The sequence below is a fragment of the Helobdella robusta genome, assembly GCF_000326865.2.
Source record: "Helobdella robusta unplaced genomic scaffold HELROscaffold_18, whole genome shotgun sequence".
Classification (NCBI taxonomy): Eukaryota; Metazoa; Annelida; class Clitellata; order Rhynchobdellida; family Glossiphoniidae; genus Helobdella; species Helobdella robusta.
This window is the reverse complement of record NW_008703981.1, coordinates 1234011-1259100: the sequence shown is the minus strand read 5'-3', so window position 1 is coordinate 1259100 and position 25090 is coordinate 1234011. Positions and strand designations below refer to the sequence as shown.

General features: G+C 32.7%; 6 protein-coding genes across 6 annotated transcripts; all 6 read left to right on the top strand.

Annotated features, from left to right (window-relative positions):
- Positions 1-388: 388 nt before the first annotated feature.
- Positions 389-4175, top strand: HELRODRAFT_76349 (hypothetical protein; the record flags this gene model as incomplete). Its single annotated transcript, XM_009016327.1, has 10 exons — positions 389-575; positions 698-771; positions 840-920; positions 1051-1123; positions 1278-1385; positions 1753-1844; positions 2458-2553; positions 2955-3034; positions 3432-3567; positions 3966-4175. Coding segments are annotated over 10 exons (1137 nt in total), but the record flags the coding sequence as incomplete, so codon positions are not given.
- Positions 4176-8194: 4019 nt separating this feature from the next.
- On the top strand, positions 8195-8626 carry HELRODRAFT_76395 (hypothetical protein; the record flags this gene model as incomplete). Its single annotated transcript, XM_009016326.1, has 1 exon — positions 8195-8626. The coding sequence occupies one exon, from the start codon at positions 8195-8197 to the stop codon at positions 8624-8626; it is 432 nt and encodes a 143-aa protein (XP_009014574.1).
- Positions 8627-9431: 805 nt separating this feature from the next.
- Positions 9432-11107, top strand: HELRODRAFT_170506 (hypothetical protein; the record flags this gene model as incomplete). Its single annotated transcript, XM_009016325.1, has 3 exons — positions 9432-10637; positions 10733-10857; positions 11056-11107. 3 exons carry the CDS (start codon positions 9432-9434, stop codon positions 11105-11107), a joined length of 1383 nt encoding a protein of 460 aa, XP_009014573.1.
- A 1427-nt stretch (positions 11108-12534) lies between these two features.
- HELRODRAFT_191088 (hypothetical protein) lies at positions 12535-15655 on the top strand (the record flags this gene model as incomplete). The annotated part of the gene is made up of 9 exons (XM_009016324.1): positions 12535-12607; positions 12723-13007; positions 13070-13438; positions 13732-13902; positions 14019-14118; positions 14183-14381; positions 14456-14651; positions 14734-14953; positions 15145-15655. The coding sequence occupies 9 exons, from the start codon at positions 12535-12537 to the stop codon at positions 15296-15298; spliced, it is 1767 nt and encodes a 588-aa protein (XP_009014572.1). The 3' UTR covers positions 15299-15655.
- Positions 15656-16893: 1238 nt separating this feature from the next.
- On the top strand, positions 16894-19748 carry HELRODRAFT_170504 (hypothetical protein; the record flags this gene model as incomplete). The annotated part of the gene is made up of 8 exons (XM_009016323.1): positions 16894-17161; positions 17474-17833; positions 18015-18194; positions 18366-18459; positions 18550-18754; positions 18859-18996; positions 19160-19335; positions 19580-19748. The coding sequence occupies 8 exons, from the start codon at positions 16894-16896 to the stop codon at positions 19746-19748; spliced, it is 1590 nt and encodes a 529-aa protein (XP_009014571.1).
- Positions 19749-21995: 2247 nt separating this feature from the next.
- On the top strand, positions 21996-24686 carry HELRODRAFT_170503 (hypothetical protein; the record flags this gene model as incomplete). Its single annotated transcript, XM_009016322.1, has 9 exons — positions 21996-22200; positions 22520-22756; positions 22837-22879; positions 23068-23240; positions 23491-23569; positions 23667-23865; positions 23980-24181; positions 24274-24428; positions 24531-24686. The coding sequence occupies 9 exons, from the start codon at positions 21996-21998 to the stop codon at positions 24684-24686; spliced, it is 1449 nt and encodes a 482-aa protein (XP_009014570.1).
- Between the last annotated feature and the right edge of the window lie 404 nt (positions 24687-25090).

Genomic DNA, 25090 nt, shown 5'->3' with positions numbered 1-25090 from the left:
CCTTTCCTTCACTAATCACTATATATTATAGTATAGGATAGGGCTAGTCAAGCCCATGCTGCTTTTTTAGTTTTTTGGTTATCAAAATCGTGCCTAGTTCACTAGCTTCTAGTACTAGTTGTTAGTTAGAATTGTAAATTAGAGTTTTAGTTTGATTAGGGAAGATGAAATATTTAATTTTGTTTAATTTAAATAAAATTTTGTTTAAGGTTACTTAAGGTTTAAGGTTACTGGTTATTTTTTGTAGGTACTTTTTTTGCTAGTTGAGTTTATTCTATTGGGAGCCAAAATTAAGGATTAATTTGATGTGCCCTTGATGCCTCTGCTGAAGCAAATGCAGAAAAAGATTATGACTTTTTAGCTTTTACCCTTTAACCTCCATTGACCAAACAAACAGCTGATGATAAAGAACAAGTTGATACAGAACGCATCCAGTGGAACCTACCACTACCTGCCATCGATGACCAGGAGTATGAACAAACTTGTCCAGATCATCGACAAGGAGATGAAAAACATTGGGGCACAAAAAATTATCATGCCCTGTCTGGCCCCGAAGAGATTATGGGAAAAGACAGGTTTCAATTTTTATAGAATTTTCATTTATTTTGTGTATACCTCTAAGTAAAAAAGATAAATAGGTAGTAAATAAATGAATAAATGAATGAATGAATAAATGAATGAATAAATAAATGAACAGATAGGTGGAAGACCATGGGTTCTGAATTATTCAAAGTGGTTGACAGAAATGGAGCTGAACACTGTCTTTCTCCTGTAATTTTTTTTTATATAATTATTTTTCTTCTTTTTAAATTTCTGAAAAATTTTCCCTCCTCACTAAGACACACGAAGAAGCCGTGACCAGCATTGTAGCCAGTGATTCGCCCATCTCTTATAAAAGGCTGCCAATCAAATTGTATCAAGTTGGTTTGCGTTTTTCTGGGGTTTTTATTTAGATTCTTTGTGGTTTGTTGTTGTTTGTTGTTGTTATGTAGTGGTTGTCGTTGTTGTTGGTTGTTGTTTCTGGTATTTCTACTTTTTTTTTACTGGCAGATTGGCAAAAAGTTTCGAGACGAGATGAGGCCAAAACATGGATTGCTGAGAGGGAGAGAGTTTGATATGAAAGGTATTTTTGGGATATTTTTGTTTCATTTCTAGATGCCAGTTTCCAAGATGGATGGTTTCCACTCCTCCATGTACACATAAATTTTGACATACAATTGCAGATTTGTATACATAACATAATGTTTATTTCGTATTTTCGCCTTGCACAATTGCAGATCTGTACACATTCGATTGTACACTTGAGGATGCACAGAGAACGTTTGATGAGGTTTGCAGTGCATACAGTAACATATTCACTTGGCTGGATGTACCCTTTGTCACCGGTACATATTTGTTCCTCTTCTGATTTGTTTTTTAATTATTATTTTAATTATTTTATATTTTTATATTATATTATTTTTATTATTATCATCGTTTCATCATCTTCATCATCATTACCATGTAACCACCATCATCATCTTCATCATCATCACCATGTAACCACCATCATCATATTCATCATCATTATCATGTAACCACCATCATCATCTTCATCATCATTATCATGTAACCACTATCATCATCTTCATCATCATCACCATGTAACCACCTGATGGTGGTTAAATTGTGAACCCATCATCATCATGTAACCCATGATGAACCCATCATCATAATTTAACCACCACCATCATCATCTTCATCGCCATAAAGTGGAGGCAAGCACCGGGGCAATGGGTGGAACAAAGTCGAGCGAATTCCACCTACTCAGCGAGGTCGGGGAAGATATTCTCTACAGATGTGATGTGTTAGGAGTTGTTATTATTATTATTGTTGTTATTATTATTGCTATTATTACGAATTATTATTATTGTTGTTGTTGTTATTATCACGAGTACTTATATATATTTTGTAGTTTGAATCCAAATTTAAATCTGGACCTATTCAGCGTTTTACTGATTTATTTTACTCCATATACTATTCAGCTATCGAATTTATTAAATTTTCTGCTACTTTATTTTGTTCTATTTTGTTCATTCATTGGTTTAATAATAATTCAATTATTTTCCGTATTTTTCATCAACAAAAAATATACACACACTCACACAAACACACTATTTCATTCATTTTTTCCTCACTTTTTTGACCCACCCATCAGATGTGAAAAAGGTCTGAACGAAGAGCTCTTGTGTTAGTTTAGTTTTCAATTTTATTTTGTTGAAAAAATTTAAAAATTAGCGCAAATACTAATACTTTTAATACTAATTCGCACGTGTATTAGTTCTAATTGTGATTTATTGCCGCCTGTACCTATCACTATTTTGATCGTTTTATTGTTTTAAAGTTAATTAAAGTTAACTTTAAATTAATTTTAAAGTTTTTTTTGGCAAACTTTCAGTTAACGAGAGTAAAGAAGAGTCCAAGGACGATGGCGGTAATAAAACTGTTAATAACAATGTGAGGTGCACTCAGAATGGTTGCCCTGGTGTAATGCATAAACGTGCCGGGATTGAGGTTTATTTCTCTGTCTGTCTGTCTGTCTGCCTGTCTACCTGTTTGTCTAACTGCCTACCTGTCTGTCTGCCTACCTGTCTGTCTGTCTGTTTACCTGACTGCCTGCTTGCTTCCTTTTTCAATAATTTAATTTTTTATGATCTGTGTTGTAATGCGTTGATCCGATTCATGTATGTATATACACTGCCTGTGTTTGCTTGTGTGTGTGTGTATGAGTGTGTGTGTGTGTCTGTGTGTGTATGTGTGTGTGTGTATGAGTGTGTGTGTGTGTATGAGTGTGTACGTGTGTGTGTGTGTGTACGTGTGTGTGTGTGTGTGTCTGTGTGTGTGTGATCTTTAATAATGTCAATACACACACACACACATTAACGCACATTAATAACGTTAAACCTTCCTTACAGTTGGCTCACGCTTTTGTCCTGGACACCAAGTATTCTAATGCTTTCAAAGCCAAATTTATCGACGCCTCTGGCAATAAAAGGTAGCTATAGAGACAGAGAATCAATAAATTATTTATATCTGTATGTCAATCAACCAGCCAACCAGCTAACCAACCAACCATCCTACAAGCCAACCATCCCACCAGCCAACCAACTAACCCACCAATCATTCAATCAATCATTCATTAAGTTTTTTGTAGAATATATAAAATATTATGATTATTGTGTAATGTATCGTGATATTTTATGCCGTATTTTAAAGATTATATAATTTTCTTAAAAATTCAATTACAATGTTTGAAAAAATTTTTCACAAATTCTCCCTTTCTCTACTTTTCTGCCTCTTTCTTTTTCTCTCACTTTCTCTCCCTTTCTCTCTTTCTCTCTCTCTCTCTTTTTCTCTCTCTCTCTCTTTCTTCTCTCTTTCTCTCTTTCCAGATGCTTAGTAATGGGTTGTTATGGAATTGGCGTTAGTAGATTACTGGCGTCGACAATTGAGATGAATTCAACGAAAGATAAATTGAGGTACTGCTCGTTGCTGGCTCCTTATCAAATCTGCATCATCCCACAAAAGGTTCTAACTATCTACACCATTCTTTTATTCATTCATTCATTTACTTGTTTGTTTGCTCATTCATTCGTTCGTCTGTTCATTCATCCATTATTATTATTATTATTATTTTTTGTTTTAAACTACATGGCCAAATTATTTTATTTTAAAATTAACTAATACTGTTATTAGCTCGACATATAGTATTCATTACGAGAGAAACAATGCATAATTAAATATATCTTTCACTCCTATGCACTCGCAGCGTCATCGAGCTTAGGAGGATCGTACATTTCATTAAAACTCAATTTTTATTAAACTTCATTTCTTATTTCTTATTATTTTGAATTGTATTTTGTCGAATAAATAAAATACGTTCACATTATTATTATTATTTTTACCACTACTACTACTACTGTCAGGAAGGGTACAAGAGTGACGTCACGTGGGGCATGAGCGAGTCCCTGTACGACAGACTGACGGACACCACAAACCTCCACGACGAGGTGGTCATCGACGATCGGCTGCACATGTCCATCGGCCAGCGTCTTAATCAGGCAGTCGCTAGTGGCTACCCCTATATAGTGGCCCTTGGAAAGAAGGTGGCTATTTTTCCTACCACATTGGAGTAGTTGTGGTAGTAATTGTTCAGGAAAATTTCCGCCATCAGTTTGCTACTTTTCTAGAAAAATCTCTCACTCTTCAATGCTTGCTATGGTGTTTCTGGTTACTTACTTGTGATATCTAGCATTTAAGATGAATTTACCAAGAAATTTCTTTTTTCACCGGGTTTTAGTGGCCTTATTCTAATGTCTCTTTATACAGTTGTAGAAATAACAGTTGTTGGCGGCTTTGATGTGTTGTTGTGGTGCTGCTGCATGTGCTGTTGTTTTGTTGTTTGAGTTGTTGATGGTGTTTGTGCTGTTGTTTGTCGATTATTTGTGATGTTTTGGATGATGGCGCTGCTTTATGGCGAGGCTTGTTTCGATTTCTGTTAAAATCCGTTGCTATGTTATTTGAGCTTTATTTGTGTGTATGTGTGTGTGTGTGTGTGTGTGTGTGTGTGTGTGTGTGTGTGTGTGTGTGTGTGTACGCTTGCTTATGCATCCACACACACACACACACGCACCACACACACGCACCACACACACGCACGCACACATGTCACAGGTGTTACAGATTTTGCATCTTAATGATTCATCATCTATACAATACAATATATCTAATGTTTTAATTTAAAGTAAATCATAATGATGATTAATAATTATCTTGATAGTGAAGTATTATTATAAGAAATTGGAGTTTAATATGGAATATATTATAATATAATATAATATAATATAATATAACCCTCAATTTCAAACATTTACATGAATATTATTAATTAGTTAATTATATTAATAGTTATTAGAGAAGATATAATATAAATATCTCGTATGTATGCTATACGCACACACACATTGATATTTGTATGGATGAATGAACAATATTTTGTTTCGCTGTTTTGTTATTATTATTATTATTATTATATTTTATTATTATTGTTGCTGTTTTTGTTGTTGTTGCTGTTGTTATGTTAGGTATGTATGTTTTTTTTATCGAGTTGAGCATTTTCATGTTATTTCAATTCAAGTTAGCGTTTTCTTGAATGCTTTTAGCACAGCGGTCATTGTTGTATGTTTGTTTGTTTGTTTGTGTGTGTGTGTGTGGTGTGTGTGTGTGTGTGTGTGTGTGTGTGTAACCATTATTATAATTTTAATTTTTAATTTTTACCAACATTGTATCTATTTTTATGATTATGATTCATATAATTCACAGCCTGAATATTGTTCACGAAACACGTGTTTTTTTATTTCATCTGCATGTAGAAAGAGAGAGAGAGAAAGCGAGAGAAACAAAGAGAGAGAGAGAGAGAGAGAGAGAAAGAAAGAGAAAGGGAGAGAGAGAATTAAATATTTCAAGAGTGTCTACTATTTTCAGCTGAAATAAAAAAAATCAAATGGTAGATAGATATCATTTAATGATAAATATCATTTGATCATTTGATGAAACTCATTCCATCATTCATTCACTTATTTATTCGTTCGTCTAATCAATCGACCAATCAATCAACCAATCATTCAATTAAGTAATTTAAACTAATTTACTAACTTTCTAATTAGGCACTCGACTCTGGCTCTCCGCAATACGAGTTCATCGACGTTTACAAGGGTTCAACGAATTTCCTATCCCTCGACTGCCTCATGCAGACTGCCATCAACATACCAACCATCAATATTGCCCTACGATGATTAGGGCGTATCCACTTCTTCTCCTTCTTCTTCTTCTTTCTTTTTTTTTTCTTCTTTCTTCTTCTTCTTCTTCTTCTTATTTTTTTAATTATTATAACTTATTATTATTTGTTTTGTTGTAGTTTATTGTTTCATCATATGTATTATTTTAGGATGTTTGGACTAAATTAGTTTGGCTTTAATCTGTGCTTTTTTAGATAATGTCAAAAAAGTTGACTGTGAAATGACTCAATGAAGATAATGATGATATTGATGAAGATGAAATCGGTGATGATGCATTGATATTACTGATGATGATGCACTGATACTACTGATGATGATGCATTGATACTATGATGATATATTGATACTTCATTGTTGATACATGGGATGACGATAAGCATGGTCGAAATACAATTGCGATGAATGGACTAGATAATTAGTTATCATGTTATCATCTTGTCTGCTGTTGGCCGTTGTTAAATTCTTCGAAAAAAAATTTGCACTTCGATATTTGTTATTATAAGCATTTAAACGGTCAGTTGTCTGTTATGGCTTGAAAATAAACTTTAATATCGCTTAAATACACCAATGACATAAATATTTCTTGGGACGAGTAAAGTAACAAAAACAAAGAAGGCAGTAATATGACTTGCAAAAGAGAAAATTTCAAAAATTTTTTTCTTAACTTGTGGATTTTAGCCTTTCGAAACAATATCTACCTCTTTAGTAGTATTTCCTTCGTGTAAATCTTCCCTGTGCATAAGTTGACCGACTCTCCTTTACTATATAACCACTTAATTTCTCGAAAAACATTCTGACTTTATTTTTCTGTCCTCTATAACTTTTTCAATCAATATTTCAGTAACGTGAGACGTCAAATTTGACGGTAATCTTTCTTAACGTGTCACAACTTTTTATGTAATATTTTTTATGCATGTCTGTCATATGACTTGCTGACGACGGTGATTGTATTTTTTGTGATAGAAACTTTTTGCTTGGAAACTGGAGAGTAATCTACCGTTGGATATGGAAAGAAAGTGGAAATTTATTCCATTGTTTTGTCCCGTTATTTCCCTTGTGATTACGTGATTACAAATTACGTGTGTGTCCGTGTGTGTGTGTGTGTGTGTGTGTGTGTGTGTGTGTGTGTGTGTGTGTTATATTACGCACGCGTGCGAGGTTCTCGACACATACATATCACATGGAAACAGACATGTCTTGCACTTGCGTGTTCGCCTATGTATGTTTTTGTAAATGGCAATTAAGTTATGCGGATATTGTGTTTCAGTAGCAGTTGGAATTCATCATAGTTCATCCGTTGGTACGAGTTGATGTGACTTGAACCTGGATTAAAGGATTGTAAGAAATTCCTCTCTATGTAACTATTTATTCCGTGTGTTGCTGCATTGCCATCGGTGACTAAAGGATGATATATTTGTTTCTGAATGTTTGCACTACTCACATTAAATTACATTTGCTCGCATCAACTTATATTTACTCGCATTAACTTACATTAAACGTTCATGCAAATGAAGCGCCACGCTCTATGTTTTAAATATTCACTGCGATCTTATTACAAGAAAATAAAAATACTGTATGTAGCCCACTTGTGTGTGTGCGCGCGCGTGTGTGTGTGAGTACCCGTACAGATGTGAGCGTATGTGAAGATGCAGAAAATGATGCAAGCAGGAACTGGGTTTTTAGTTGCATACTTCATTACATTTATCTTAATTTAAAAATGTCATGAAATATTACTCTGCAGATATCGTTCTGGCTCAAAATTTTTTGAAATTAAATATGAAATTCTGTTAATGCGTCTTTAACAAAATACATTCGTGTGTGGTTAAGATATCATACCTCGTCGTTTTGTATGAATGTTCCATATTGTTCTAATTATTATTACTTATGGCGTTACATTTATAAATAGTTAATTAATTAAACATTCATTTTGTGTGAACATTAGTATGCGCGTTATATTCATACATGTTTGTAGTATTTTTTCAAAGGCAAATATGGTATGCAAGTCTATGTTATATAATTAAGATACATTCTATTGATGTGTGTTATATCCATAGCTAGCTTGCTGTTCTTGGTGCCTTCGATTACCGTACGCCACCGCACAACTGTTTATTCGCTTTTTGTCGGTAGATTTGATTCTTTTTTCAGTAATTCCACCAAAATTCGAGGTAAACTGTTGTTTGTTTTTAACTGGTATATTTGTAATAATTGTTAGAAATCTTTTTTTTTATAAAAATATTGCGTTTATTGCAGAGAATGTGTGGTGTGGTGTATGAGCATTTGTCGCTTTCTAAAAATTTATATATCAGTTTTTTTTACTTTTTTTACTTATTTTTTTACCTATTTACAGGTTTTTTGAAATGGGCAACGCCAAAGGTAAACCCGATTTCAATGAACTGTCCAAAGGAACAAAGTTCTCTGCGAAAGAACTGAACACCTTCTTCGATAACTTCAAAAAAGATTTTCCTCAAGGCAAAATCGACAAAAACCAGTTCGAAGTCCTGTACAAGAAAATGTTTGGGACCGAAGGTGACGCTAAAGAATTCTGTGGGCTGGTTTTTGAACAATATGACGCCGATCACAGTGGATACATCGACTTTAAGGAATTCATTCTCACTCTCAGCATTGCTTCCAGGGGAACTAAGGATGAAAAGTTACTCTGGGCTTTCAGACTCTACGATAGAGACCACAGCGGTTTTCTAACCGAAAACGAGATTGTTCAAGTTTTAACGGTGAGTCTTCACAGTATCTTTTATTATTTAAACATCATGTGTTATATTGAATTAATTTGAAATAATTTTTTGTCATGCGTTTTAAGTTTGAAATAATTTTTTAAATCAAAATCAAACATTTTGCGTGCAGACCATCTACAAAGCCAGATGCAATCCCGACCCGTTGAAAGCTGCAACGGAGGCCGCGAAAACGATCATAAAGCAATCAGACGACAATAAGGATGGCCGAGTGTCAGAGGCCGAATTCATTCAACATTCTAAATTCTTTCAAATTATCTAAACGTTGCAAAAAACATTGTATAGTGATAGTCTCAGTTGTATCAATTGCCGACCAAAATCGCGAATTAGAGGCAATTTATCGTTTATGTTGTTTTAGATCTTAAAGCTTGCAGTTGCCTCCCTCTCAATGACTAATTATCCATTTAGCATATTCATATTGTGCAGTTTCGTTCTGTCGCAGCCTCGAGAATGAATTTTTATTTATTTATTTTTGCGGATCCAATATTTGTTTTGACACCAGTTAAATTGTGATAACGTACAAAATTAAAATTGTTTGCTTTCATTTCTATTTTGTATACACAAAATCGATGCTATATTTTGCTGAATCGATTATTATTTTATCTCAATATGTAATGCTTAAAAACGCAATAGAGCCCGCATAGAGCAGCAGTTTTAATGTTTTAATAAAATTTGTTGACTTCATGTCAACGTCACTGTTTACAAAATGAGCTAAAACATGAAAAAATAATTATGATTTTAAGCAAAATTCTTAAGATAGCATTTCCTGAAATCATAATGCCAATGAGCTCTCGTGAATCTTAAACTAAACACTTCCACAAAAGTTTTATCAATGTTAAAAACTTAAATGGCAGAAAGCTCCTCTCAAATTTATTCTAAAGCTAAAGTGGGTACAAAATTTTCTGACTTGGCAAGAAAACCATCCGGTAGAATTAATGAATTAAGGCACATGTCCGATTCTGACGAATTCACAGCTACCATTATGAACGACCTACTGACTTCAAATCTTTCAGAAACGAATGAAAACATGGAAAACGGAAACCCCGCCGAAGAACCTGCAAAAGATGAAAACGTCACAGCAAACTTATCGACAGAAAGTGTCCGGGATGAGGAGCCGCAACAACCACTTCCCATATCTGGCGGACATTTATTTCAAGCAAGACCAAATTTGAAAAATCTTATTCACCCTCCTGATAAGAAGCAACGAATAATTTCTAGAAAACTAACCAGTCCGGAGTATGATTCTGACTTACCATTCCTCAAAGAGATCGAACTTGCAAGTGAAAGATCAAGGGAAGTAGACATTGATGAGAACGATGAAAGAACATTACCGGATAAAGCGAATGAATCAATAGATGGCAGCACAATTAACATGACAAAGATTGACAACGGTTTGGCGTCTCTGAAACTGAGCGATAGTAAACACGACTCCAAATCTTTCACTGAAGATCAAATAAAAAGCGAAAAAGATGTTGAAACAAAAAATGATATGAGCGAAATGAAGATGTCGTTAGATAGGGACAGCAACTCAAAGCAAGACAACACAAGTAGTTTGGCTAAAAATGTAAATGTAAAAAATTTCAAACCTCAGCAGCTAACCAATCCAGATCACGATTTTCAACTACTCAACGGCGAAAGAATCACAATTAAAAAAAGTGCGGAAGCAAAAACTGACAATCGTAAAATTAAATCAGTATTAGTGGCAAAAAATAAAGCAAATAACGATGACTGCACGTATAACTTGACTGATAAAGAAACAGACCTTGAATTTACTGTGGACTTGCCAAGAGATCCAGAAGAAGCGGAAGAAATAAGAAGAATGTTTGATCAATATATTAGAGTCGCTAAAAAAAAGATCAATAATTCGTCGCCCAGGAAATTATATTCAGCAGACGAGATGGGACAACTTCCGGCCAGTGAAAGGCAGGCGTTGAACGAAGACGCCTATATCAATTGGACCGACAGGAAAAATAAAGAAAGAACAGTAAACTCCAAGTTGAATGCAAGGCAGCAGAAACTTGAAGAAAAAAAATGCTTGGTTCACAAAGTTAAGGTTAGGATCTCAACATTAGAATTACATTTAAACATAATGACAATGTAGATTTGATTCTATGAAGTAATTTTCCAACAAATTATAAAACAAAATAGCTATCTTCCAAGTTGGTAGTTGCAGAGTATATAAAATTGAAATCTCTGGAATCCGTGAAGACTAAGACTTGGGAGCAAAAATGTTATGAAAACCACCAACAGTGGTTGGACAATTGCTTCAAAAGGTTTTTTTTACTATTTCCTCCTCATTGTTGATTCACAAACCTCAGTACAAAATATAAATAAAACATGAAAAATCTGTCTGGCTTTTCCTATGCGCATAGCTTACAAAATAAATTTTTTCACAAACTTTCATAAAGTCCCAACAACAACCAATTAAGTTACAAAATAAAGCACTAATTTGAGTTTGGAATTATTGCCAGGAGATTCAAGATAGAAAGTTTCGTGTGGCCTGTCGGAGAATCGTTGGATTAAAATGGTAAAGAACATTATTTATCTTTGAAGCCTATCTTTTATTTTTTTTAGGAACTTACTTCCACTATTTTAATAAATGAAGATCATTTTTTGAAGCAAAAATATAATTTTGCAAACAATTCCATCTATTAGACTCTGCATTGAAAATTAATTTGAAAAATGTTGTCGACTGACCTCGATATGACCATGAACATATTGATATTTTTTATCAATTTGTTTTAACATTTGACACATTAGTCATTTTATTTAATTTTACCGAAATGTTTATGCGAGTTTTTTTTTTATTAACTTATCAAAATAATGAAAAAAATTTTTAAACATTGAATTGCATTTTTACTTTTTTCATCCTATAAATTACATAAAACTTTGGCAAATTAGGTTGCAAATAATAACAATTCATTCATAAATAGCGCTCTAGATATTAAGCTTTTTTTTTTTACCATATATTAATTTTGGTGAAAAACACATACACACACTCACTCACACACACACACACACACACACATACGCACACACGTACGCACACACGCATAATGGTAAAAAACCCAAATAAAACAATTTCTCAGTGATTCATTTTAACAAGTAAATAAAATATTCACATATGTATAGATATTTAATAAATGAAACGGCCAAGCAAGCACGCACAACACAGACATTTGCACACCCACGTACACCCACATACACATATACAGATACACACACACATAACATACGTATAAAACACACAACACATAAACACACACACACACATATGATCCGATCCTGAAAAACTCCGGTGAATTCCAACTTAAATATTTCGCAATTTAATTTTTTCCACAGTATCCTGTAGTAAATTAAATTTTAAAAATATTACATATAACGCTTTTGAGTCATCGACGCCATTACATACATACAATACGTACGTACATACATACATACATACATACATACATACATACAAAAACAATGAGTGGACGTGCTTCACTGAATGTAGTTAGTTGGGATATTTTTATTCAACATTAACCGTTCAAGCACGACATCGTGTATAACTATAACAATTTGAGAATACACACACGCGCATGCACACACACGCACATTCATATGTACAACACATACAGAAATATATAATATATATATATATATATATATATATAAGTATCTCTGTATATACAGAGTTAAGTGATTGAATGTATTGTATAAACCAGAGTATACAAATGTTCTTGAATTATAGCACCGAAGCTCGTAAAAGCAACACAATGCTGAACAATATCCTAGAGGCATGTTCTTTCGTAAGTTCTTCAATTAGTTAAGATCGTCACATTAATATGTACTTTTCATTTATGCTATCATTTTTTTTTATTGAATTCAACAAAACTTTCCGCGTCGTCTGTGGAAAAAGTGATTATGTTTTTGTTTGATTGTCGATGTGCCGGGAGAATTATTTAGTGATGGATGAGTTCAAGATACGTTCTGTCATTTTGACGTCTGTCATTTTGGTTTTCTTGGAGGTATCCACTGCCAGTGAGAATAAATTTATTTTCATATTTACGAGTTTTTATGGAATAAAAGTGGTTCAAACGTGTTCAATTTCATTATTTTTTCAAAAAATTATATAAAAATCCTTCATTTATTTAAGATCAAGTTTGCGAAATTGCGAACTCGCCTCCATATCAGACCGTGCTGAAATGTCCGACCGCCAATGTTATATTCATCTACCAGATGTACTTTTTTAAAACTAATGACCCAAATAGTTTTTATGCTCCGGACGAGAACTGTAGGAACAACGACGTCTACACGAAATACAAATCAACATACTTGCCCGTTAATACGTTAAATATTTATGAGGAGAGTCTTCCAACAAATTTCGGTAACGAGTGTGGAGGTTATCTCAAATTTCTGTCAACATATTATTGCATCGGAAGTAAGGGAACGTTAATTTTTACGAGTTTATTTAATTTTTCACTTAGAAATTTCAATTTAAAGATACAACATCAATCCAGCTGAGCACTAATACTGAAACGAACAAACCTACAATAAATTTTGGAAATTTCTTCATTATGGCGTACAGCACAGATCCTAATCCTTCATTTGCTAAAGTTGAAGTTACAGTTTCCAGACCTTTTAATTCAGCAACTTTTCGAATTGTAGAAGTATACGCTAAAGACACTATTAATTCTACTTGTCCTTACGAAGTGATCCTTACTCAATTCAATCAAAATGACACTACATGCATGGGTCCGAGAGTTACTGACAATTACTTAACTATAACAAATTCACGCTTTTCTATAAGTGTAACTGGAACTGGAACCAGTAGTCAGATGCGGATAACAAAAGCATGGCTCTGGGTCGAAAGTTAGTTTTTGTTTTCAAAATTAATGTCTTGTACATTAAAATAAGGTTTTTTTTCTAGGTTAGAGAATCTAATGGATCTTATTTCAACGATGGAGTTTCAGTTAACGTAATTCCAGCGAGCACTGTTGCACCGACTCCAACGAGTACAACTTCGACAACCACTACATCTACAACCTCAACTTCAACTACCACCACCACAACGACGACGACGACAAAAACGTCAACTACTACCACAACATCCACCACAACCTCAACTACAACGACATCAACAACAACAACCCCTAAAACGTCAGCTACCCCTTCAACTTCGGTTACTCTAACAGTACCAGAAACACCTTCATTGCACAGCTCAACACGAACCCCCTTAATAACTCCATCCAATCCCACTGATCCGGTAACATCCATGACGGAATTTCCGCTAGTGAACGAGAACAGGGCTGGTCTATCCGGTTTATCTACTAACGGTTGGTTCACTGTACAGTGTACAACGCCATTTTCGTTTCATTTAGCATCAACTTTTGTCTATTTTTTTTAGACAACTGTTGTATAAAATCACTAAAATTTATATTTTATAATTTAGCAAAAATTGGCATTGGCGTTGGAGTAGCAGGTGGTTCAGTTCTTTTGATACTGGCTGTTTTGCTGACTATCTGCTGCTGTCTGAAAAGAAGAGGAAAAGAGTAAATATTTACTTCTGATTAATTTCTACTATTTCTACTAAAATTTCTAACTATCCTACCACAGACCAAAAAATATGAAAGAACCATCCGTAATATATAACATCTCGACAGCAACAAATGAACTGAACAACAGCATGAACAACAACAACAATTATTCGTCGGGATCAAACGCTGAGCCGAGTGTGACAGTGCAACCGATACCAATGTTGAAGAACAAGTTCCCTGTCTCGCCTGTTAATGAGACCACTTATGACAATGGAAAGGTTGGAAAAACTTTTGTTTTTTTTTTTAGAATATTTTCCAACTTTCACATAGCCCTGGTTATTTTCTTTCCTAGGAGAAAAACACCAAGTACAAAGCTGTTAGGCAAAAATCGAAGAATAAAAAGACGTTGATGGACATAACACAGAACTTCATGCAAGATGCCGACATTTATTACCCACTTGATGAAACGAATTCACCGAATTTCCAGGCCAATGAAATTGACGGTCCAATCAACGCCTGGGATGACCAAAATTATGACCAAACAGCCGGTGAATAATTTTATCAATTTGTTTATATTAAACTGGTCATTTTTTATTTGTTAACCAACGTCTTGGTCAATATTCGTAACAGGAAAGTTGAACAGTTATCCCGTGGACACATGGGAGTATGACCACCCGAAAAATGGTCCGGTGAAGTCGTTGAATATGAATCGCGTTTCAATGAACGAGTTGGAACATCGCCGAAGTTTGACAGATGATGGTGACGATGGAACCAACCTGCATTCTCCCGCTTCACCCGTGCACTACCAGCCTGGCAAAACACACTTCCAGAAAAATTCAAAGATGTCTAAGTGCGCCATCTTTACATTGTTACTTTCATTAATTTTTTTTAATAGTAGTTTTCAGAAATACATCACAAAACAAACGTGTGAATCATGAATCTTTTTGCAATCGAATTCGGTTACTGCAACAGTTATGACAGGCTCCTTACCCATAACACACCCCTCTACTCAATTAATTTTATAATAAAATTTTCACGCAGAAAAACCGAATCGGCTGCAAAGCAGAAAGTAAAAAAGGCGAAAAGTGTGACATTCGGGAACTATCCGTCCCAACCGGATTTGGAAGATTCCTGGGACCTTCCTGTTGGAGTGCACATTGATAATAACGAGAGGGGTGGAAACATGTTGTTCTGATAAGCAATAATTTCGTAATGTAACATTTATTTCTTCTTATTTTGTAACATTATTTTATTCAACGTTTTATTCAAATCATTGTTGTTGTTTTTTCTTATAAATTTTTGTAAAGTATCCAGGACATTTTTTGTTGTATGTTGATAATCATTTTTACGCTTGAATACTTTTAATGTTTTGTATACATTTGTGTTTTTTTAGATTTTTAATTTTTGAAAATTTTAATCATAATGGGATATTTAATGTTCTCTAACGTGCTGGCGTAAGATGCTTATGAATTCATTGAACTTTACATCTTCTTCACCATCATATAAAATTTTGCCCAAATATTAAAGTGTTAGAAAATAAAATTTTTCATTTATGCAAATTTTTGTTTTTAAAAATGTATTTTACAAACAATATTAATACAAATCTCTTCTTAATATTTATAAAGGCACCAATAAGAAACACATAGTACATGGTAAATACACGTGAAACAAGGCTTAACACACATTGCACATGATAGGCAGAGATATCTTTGCAAATAAATCCGGTCACTGCTATTCAAGTACATATGCAGCCCTTCAAAAATAAAATAGTTCTCAATGCGGCCCTCACTGCAAAAGTTTGCCTACCCCTTGTCTTACACCTTTCAGCTGTTTTCAAACTGATGATTTTTAAAATAATTTTTAACAATCTAACAAGCTGTTTGTATTGTTTTGGAGTAAAAATATCATTTCGGAACTTTTACAATTATGCAATAAAATGCAATCAAACGTTTTAATAGTGCGATGTTCAGTTCATTTTATAACAATTTAATACTCAATGTAGAATCTTTGACTTTGAATAGCCAAAATATTTTTTAAATCAAACTTTATTTTTGAATATTCTAAAATCTTTTCAATAACACAAAAAATCAATATTTCATTTTAAAATTTTTAATGATTTATTAAATTTAGATTTTGAATTTATGAAAAATATATTTATAACCTTAATAAATGCTTCGCATGGTTGATTTTTACAAAACTTCCTTCTTCTAAATCTGAATTTGAAAGGTGCCTAACTAACTATGCGATGTAGCAATCATCATTCAACGAACGTTTGCATGTATGTTTTATTATTAAAACCTACAGACACGAGCTAGCTTAGTAATTTTACGAAAAGACATATTGTTGACAGCGTTATAAAGAATTATCAGCTCTTATATTCAACTTCATACAAATATTAATACAATGGCGTGTAAAAGAATTAGTTTGTTGAGAACGTTAAACGATGATCAGTGAAATGTCATTGCAATACTTTAATAAAATGTTCATTATTACTGCAATAAATTTTTATAACTAATAATTGTTCCTAGTTAGAATTAAATATAAGTTATTATTCAGTTTTTCTTATCGTTGAAAAATTTGGAAAAGTTTGAGAGCTTTGAGATGGGGCATTTTGTGCTTTTATTAATTCTCATTGGTTTTGAGTCATACGTTGTCGGTAGGGCTATTTTTTTATTGTAGAAACTACTTTTATTAAACATTTTCTAATTTATACATTGTTAACATTGAAAAATTCAATGTTATACGTATTTTTTGTTTTAAGATTCGAACCAAAGTTGTACCAACGTGAACATGTATCAACCTTTCAGCATGGAGCTCATATCGAACCCTGGAAATATTATCTTCATCCAGAAGATGTGCTTCCTTAGAAACAATATTCATGCCACTGATTGTGATTCAGCATATGAAACCTGCAAAAGTTATGATGTCGAAACAAAATACAAATTGGCTTACACGATTACAGATAAACTGATCATATACGAAACCGATGTCCCAAAAAATTTTGATCCCACATGTGGGAATTATTTAAGACTCTCCATCGAGTATATTTACTTCTCAAGTAAGAATGTGTTGAAGGCCTAGCCAAAAAGAAGCTTTGACACTTCAGCTCTTTTAGCAAATTTTTTTGTTTATGATTTGTAGGTTATTTTTAAAACAGAGAATCATTTTTAAATACTTTTTAACGCATGTACTCTTATTGTGCAGCAAAAATCTACATCGTCAGTATAAAATGTTATTCACTTGAATTTTTAAGCATTTCTTGTTCAAACGTTTTGCTACGCCATCAAAACCAAGCGCGATATGTGTTCTGAAAATTGTTTTCACATATACAAATTTTGATGATTTCTGATTTTAATATTTCATAACAAAGATACATCGTCTCTCAAGTTGAATGCTGAAGCAAACAATCCTACGATAAATTCTGGAAATTTTTTCATTGTGGCAGACAGCTCAGATCCCAATCCTTCATTTCGTAAAGTTGATGTAACTATTTCAAAATCTAATTATCAAGCAAATGTTCGGCTTTTAGAAATTTACGCTAGAGATGTCAGAAATTCTACATGTTGTTGCACGGTAAACATTACTGCATCTGGTATGAATTACTCTACATGTGTGGGTCCGAAATTTAACGACGCTTATAACGTCGAGAATTTAATTTCACCGTTTTCTATCATTGTCAGTAGAAACGGCAATCAAATTCAAAGATTAAAAATATGGTTGTGGGTAGAAAGTTAGTTAGTTTTTGATTTTTACTTAAAGTTAATATTTTGGGCAATTAAATAAAAAAATAAATTAATTTATAGTAAGATCCAGTAGTGGAGACTATCTCTCTGATGGTGTTTCAGTCAAATTAAGTAGTGACACACCAACGACAACAACATCAACCACAACTATGACTACATCAACCACAGCTACAACTACAACTACATCAACCACAACTACATCAACTACTACTACGTCAACCACAGCTACATCAACTACTACTACGTCAACCAACGCTACTGCAACAACCACATCAACTCCCGCTGCAACTTCATCTCATCCAACTGAGTCTGAAACATTTCCAAGTCAGTCGGTTTTGTCTAGAGAAGGTTAGCTAGAGCTAAAAATCCATATAAAAATTAGTAACTACTTCGCAATTTTTTTAATTCAATTTATTTAATCATTTCTATAAAAAAAATCGGTTACATATTTAACACTTAGTATGTTTATTCGTCTGATCAAAAAATTTAACAAATGAGTTACAAATGTTTATTATCCAGCCAAAATTGGCGCTGGCGTTGGTGTTGGAGTTGGTGGTTCTTTACTGTTAGTAACTGCCTTCCTACTGGCCATGTACTGCTTGAAAAGGAAGAAGTGCGTTGATCATGAATATCTTGATTATATTATTTCCCAGTAATTTATAACTATCGATATTTATAATTTTCAATTTTTTTTTCTCGGTAGACCAAAAGTAACAGAAGAATCGTCGGTGAAATACGACAACAACAACAACTCCAAAAGTTCGGATGAGTTTTATGACAACAGCACAGATAACGCCTACGACTACGATGCGAGTCCAAACATGGAACCAACTATATCTGTGCATCCATCATTTACAAATAAATTTCCCATGTCGCCTGTTAATGAGAGCAATTATGACAGTGGAAAGGTTGATGTTTGTTGAATTTTCCTAAATTAGATCCATTATTTTCAAGCTACGGTCATATGTCGAAGTGTTTAATGATTATGTTTGTTTTTAAATAACGTTTTTAGGACAAAGTTAACAAGTATAAAGCTCTTAGACAGAAATCAAAAAACAAAAAACCTCTCATGAACATAACTCAAAATTTCATGCAAGATTCTGAAATATATTATCCGCTTGATGACTCAACCGGCTCACCAAACCTTCAAGTTAATTATGCTGACGGACCAATCAGCGCCTGGGATGATGAACATTTTTTCGGTGACGTATCGAAGAAAAAATATATACTTCATCATAATATTATTATCTATAAACTGTTTTCAATTTAACCTATAAATTAATGTGAATGTAAAATTATTCATTAAAGAAAAGTTGTACAACAAGTCGACAAAATCATCATCTGGTTTGAAGCGAATTTCAGTTGAGTTGGACTACCGTCGAAGTTTGACCGACGATGGAGACGATGGTCAGATCTGGCAAGTCCCTTCACCTTCCATTCATTATAAACCCGGAAAGCAGCACTTTAAAAAAAATAACAAATCGTCCAAGTAAGATTTTTATAGTTCGACTTGTTTTAAAGTACCGTCGGTCCTCCGTATAACAAATTGGATGGTTCCAGAAAAATATTTGTTATATAAAATATTGATATATATCGAATTTATTCGGAAAAAAATTCGATATAGAAATTTTCGTTGTATAGAAGTTTGCGATAAGGAGGTCCGACTCTATATGCAGTTGCACTTAAATGATCCGAAAGTTATTTAACACTTTTGTAATGTTCTTGATATTCAGGCAATTAAATTTGACAAATAAAGAAAAGGTCAAAAAGGCAAAAAGCGTGACCTTTAACCTAGCTGGAAATTATCCACAACAAATGAGTTACAATGGATCATTCGCAAATGCAAACGACCCAAATGCGGATAGCACTGGTCGGGATATCGATGGAAACTTGCTCTTTTGAAGGGCGTCCATTCCATTACAAATTACATTGACGCAATTCTGGCTGTGCGGTTTCACTAACTTTAAGTTCTTTAGTAATGTTAAACAATTTATTTATTTATTACTATGGCATAATTTTTTCGTAACTTTTTAATGTGTGTTATAGTAGTACATGTGCGTTCTTTATACAAAGTATAAATTAGATTACAGTTATTTGTATTTTCATTCATTTATTTTTTTAAATTATTTTCTGAAAACCAACATCTTGCCAGTTAGCAATAAAATGTTCATTCATTTAAACTAACCATTAACAATGTTTCATTCCTAACTTGCTAGAAACATTAACAATAAAACAAAATAAATTTTCTAATTAAGAAACTCAACGTGAAAATTAAAAGTGCAGAATATCAAAAGAAAGTGTTGTATCATATTAATTACACTTTACCGTTACACCATCGCTTTGTTCATCCAATTAATAAACATTCAAGTAATAAAATCAACTTAAATTCATGACAAATAATATCAATGCTAGCAAAATTTGAAAAAATTCTTTTTGATATAAAATTTTTCAAAGACAAAATAACTGAAAAATTATATTGCAAACAGTCTCGGCCGATCTTGTAGTCATTTTTCATAACGTAGTTTAACGCCAGCAAAATATATGATAGTTGTGTGACTTTAACAAAGCAATACCGTTAATTGTAACATACACCAAAAAAACTAATAGTTATCTCATAAATATGGATATAGACAAAAATACACTGTTTTGAGAAAAAATCTCCAACGTTTTTGCATTGCTATTTTTTAAAACTTATCTTAAACCTTTCACTTAGTTTCAACCAAAGATTTTTGAAAAAAAAATTTAAACATCATTTCAACAAGTTCAAATTTACTGTCAGTTAATGCTATTGTACAGCAGGAACGGTCGAATTGAGCTATGAAATTAATTTTGATTGATTGTTATTATCATAGTTTTTTAATTGATTATAGTTTTAATTGATTGTTATTATCATAGTTTTATAATTCTAATCAGATGGATTTTAGAGATACGCTGTTAATTATTGGCGATTGAGCGTAATTCGGGTGTTTTTTATTACACCCGAATTACGTGTATTGTATTAGTTTCTATTACTGTTTGCATTCAACTAAATATTTAAACAAGTCAGTGTTTTGTTTTAAGCAGTTGTGTTTATAAATCAGACAGCTCGAACTTATGGAAGATAGAATAACTTGACGACCGTGCAAGTTACAACAATATGCAATCAAACATGTCGTTACTGTGTTGTTCATTCTACAGCAATTGAACTCATTAAAGCCTACATTCTTTAACGTTTAATAATAGCCAAGATATTTTGGAAATCAAACCTTGTTTTTAAATATTCTAAAATCAAATTCATGACCTAAAAATATTACTGTTTTATTTTTAAGGAATATTCTTAATTTTAACGAAAATGTTGTAGATATGTTTCGAATTCGTGATAAGATACATTTCATTCTTGGATCTCGTTAAACTACACAAGGATTCAGATGACTTGAAAAGAAACTTTTACTTAAATATTTATAAAAAAAAAATTGATAAATATATTTTAGTTTCATAAAAATAGTTTAGATTTCGAACTCACATAAAAATATTTCTAACCCAAATTAATTTGAATGGCTAATTTTTATTAAACTTACTTCCTTGTTCCTAGCCTAAGGAAGGTGACTAACTAAGAATGTAATGTTGGAATCATCGCTTGCGAATCATCATATTTGCCCATATGTTTTATTATTAAAACGCTCAGACACGAGCTAGCTTATTAATATTACGAAAAGACATATTTTGTTTGGTAGTGTTGTTTTCAGCTCTTATATTCAACTTCATACAAATAGAACGTAAGAGCATTCGTTTTGAACGTTGAATTACAATCAGTGAAATATCATTGTAATACTTCAATTAAATTTTCAATATTATTGCCATGAGTTTTATAACTAATATTTATTATAGTTAGAATTAAATATAAATTATTATTCAGTTTTAATTATCGTTAAAAAATTTGGAAAAGTTTGAGAACTTTGAGATGGGGCATTTTGTGCTTTTATTAATTCTCATTGGTTTTGAGTCATACGTTGTCGGTAGGGCTATTTTTATTTTAAAAACTACTTTTATCAAACATTTTCTAATTTATACATTGTTAACATTAACAAATTTAATGCTATACGTATTTTTTGTTTTTAAGAATCTGACGCAAACTGTACCAACATGAATAATCAATCATTCAGCAAGCAAATGTACTTCTTTAGAAACAATATCGAAGACAAAAACTGCTCTCTTGTGAATGAAACCTGCAAAAGTTATGATATCGAAACAAAAGATAAGCTGGCTTACAGTATTATAGATAGATTGGTCATCGGGGAAACGGATATTCCAACAAATTTTGACCTCGCGTGTGGGAGTTATTTAAATTTCTTTATCGACTATTCCTACGTCACAAGTGAGAAACTGTTAAAAGCCTAGCCATAAAGAGGCTTTGACAATTCAGCTTCTCTTAGCTAATTTTTCGTTTATGATTTACATAAAAATTTTGAAAAAGTTTTTACTTTTTCTAAATTATTTGTATAATAGATAACAATTTTTGAATAATTTATAACGCATGTCCTCTTATAGTGCGGCATAAATCTACATCGTCGGTGTAATGTCAATCACTTACATCTTTCTTGTTTACACCATCAAAACCAAGCGCGATATGTATTTTGAAAAGTGTTTTCGCGTTTATAAACTTTGATAATTTCTGATATTAACATTTCAAATAGACGATACATCATCTCACCTGTTGAATGCTGAAGCAAATGACTCTACAATAAATTCTGGAAGTTTTAACATTGTGGCAGACAGCACGGATCTTAACTCTTCATTCCCTAAAGTTGTCGTAACCATTTTAAAATCTAATTATACGGCAAATTTTCGACTTTTAGAGCTCTATGCTATAGATTGCAATAATTCAACATGTTCTTGTATAGTAAACATTACCGCAGCCAATAAAAATAACTGTTTGTGCCGGGATCCAAAATTTTCCGACACTAACTTAGAAAGTTTTACTTCAACCTTTTCTATCATTGTACGTGAAAAGGGCAACCAAATTCAAAGATTAAAAATGTGGCTTTGGGTAGAAGGTTAGTGATTTTTTTTATTTCACCTAAAATTAATATTTTGTGCAATTAAATTAATAAATAAATTAATTAATTAATATATTAATTAATTAATTAATTTACAGTAAGATCCAGTAGTGGGGATTATCTTTCTGATGGTGTTTCAGTCAAATTAAATAGTGACACACCAGCATCAACATCGACTACATCAGCAACTACTTTGTCCAATACAACTTCATCAACCGCAACATTAACAACGGCGAGAGCAACGTCAACTGCAGCTTCGTCATCCACAACTTCATCCACTACAACTACATCAACCACAACTACAGCTACATCAACCCCAACTTCAGCAACATCAACAATAACTACAACAACTACATCAGTATCTACTACCACTGCCACACTTTCTCATTCAACTGAGTCTGAAACTTTTCGAAGTCAGTCGGGTTTGTCTAGAGAAGGTTAGCTAAAGCTAAAATTTCATATACAAATTAGTAGCTACTTTTCAATTTTTTTAATTAAATAATTTTAATTATTATTATAAAAAATATTGGTTACATATTTAGCGTTTATTATGTACTAAATCTCGATTATTTGTTCGAAAATTTTTTTCACAAATGTTTGTTGTTCAGCTAAAATTGGCATTGGTGTTGGAGCTGGTGCTTTGCTGTCAGTTGCTGCCTTTGTTCTGTCTCTGTACTGCTTGAAAAGGTAGAGAAAGGGCGTTGAAAACGAATATTTTGATTATATAATTTCCTAGTAATTCATTATTATCGATATTAATTATTTGGATTTTTTTCTTTGCCAGACTAAAAGTTACAAAAGAACAGTCGGTGAGCTACGACAACAACTCAAAAAATTTTGAAGAGTTGAATGACAACAGCACAGAGATCATGGACGACCACTCTGAAAGTTTCAGCATGGAACCAACTATATCTCTGCAGCAGTCGTTTAACAATAAATATCCTATATCGCCTGTTAATGAGAGCAGTAATGGCATTGGAAAGGTTGATGTTTGCTAAATTTTTGTAATTTTTCTAAATTTTATTCACATTTTTAAAACCTTCAATTAAACATTGAAACGTTTAATGATTTAATTTGTGTTTTTAAATCGTTTTTAGGATAAAGTTAACAAGTATAAAGCGGTAAGAAAAAAATCATCAAGAAACAAAACACCTCTAGTGGGCATAACTGAAGACTTCATGCAAGATTCTGAAATATATTATCCGCTTGATGACTCAACCAGCTCACCAAACCTTCAAGTTAATGAAGTTGACGGACCAATCAGCACGTTGAATGATCAACATTTTCACGAAAAAGCAGGTGAGCAAACATTTATTTCATTGAAATATAATGTTTTATTAGTTTTCTATTCAACCCGCAAATTAATGTCCAAGAAAAATTCTTTATTACAGAAAAGTTGCGCAGCCAGTTGACCAAATCATTCGGTTTGAAGTTGGACTACAGTCGAAGTTTAACCGATGATGAACAGATATTGAAAGTACCTTCCTCCCCCAGTCAATATCAACTCGGGAAGCAACATTTTAAAAAAATATATAAAATCGTCCAAGTTAGATTCTTACCGTCCTACTTTTTTTAAGTATATTTAGTTGTTTTAGTTGAATGACCCAAAAGTTAGCTATTTTGCAATGTTTTTTAAATTTTCAGACAGATAGAGTTGACAAATAAACAGAAAGTCAGAAGAGCAAAGACCTTTAACCTAGCTGGAAATTATCCACAACAAATGAGTTACAATGGATCATTCGCAAATGCGAGCGCAAATGCGGGTAGCACTGGTCGGGATATCGATGGAAACTTGCTCTTTTGAAGGGCGTCCATTCCATTACAAATCACATTGACGCAATTTTCTCTGTTCAGTTTTACAGATTTCAAGTAATTTAACAATTAATATGGCAAAATTTCTTCATATTTTTTAAAAAAATGTGTATTATGGTGCACGTACGTTGTTTACACAATGCCTAAACTAGACTACTCTTATGAACCGGTTCATTTTAATTACTTTCGATTTTATTTCTTTTGAATTTTATGTTGAATTCCATTGTAAGACCTATCATCTTGCCAGCTAACAATAAAAGTTTCATTCATTCATATGAACCATAAACTGTTTCATTCCTAACTTGCTAGAAGCATTAACAGAAAAATGAATTTTTAATTCAATGAAATCAACGTAAAAACTATGAGTAAAATATAAGTCAGAATAATGTAATATCA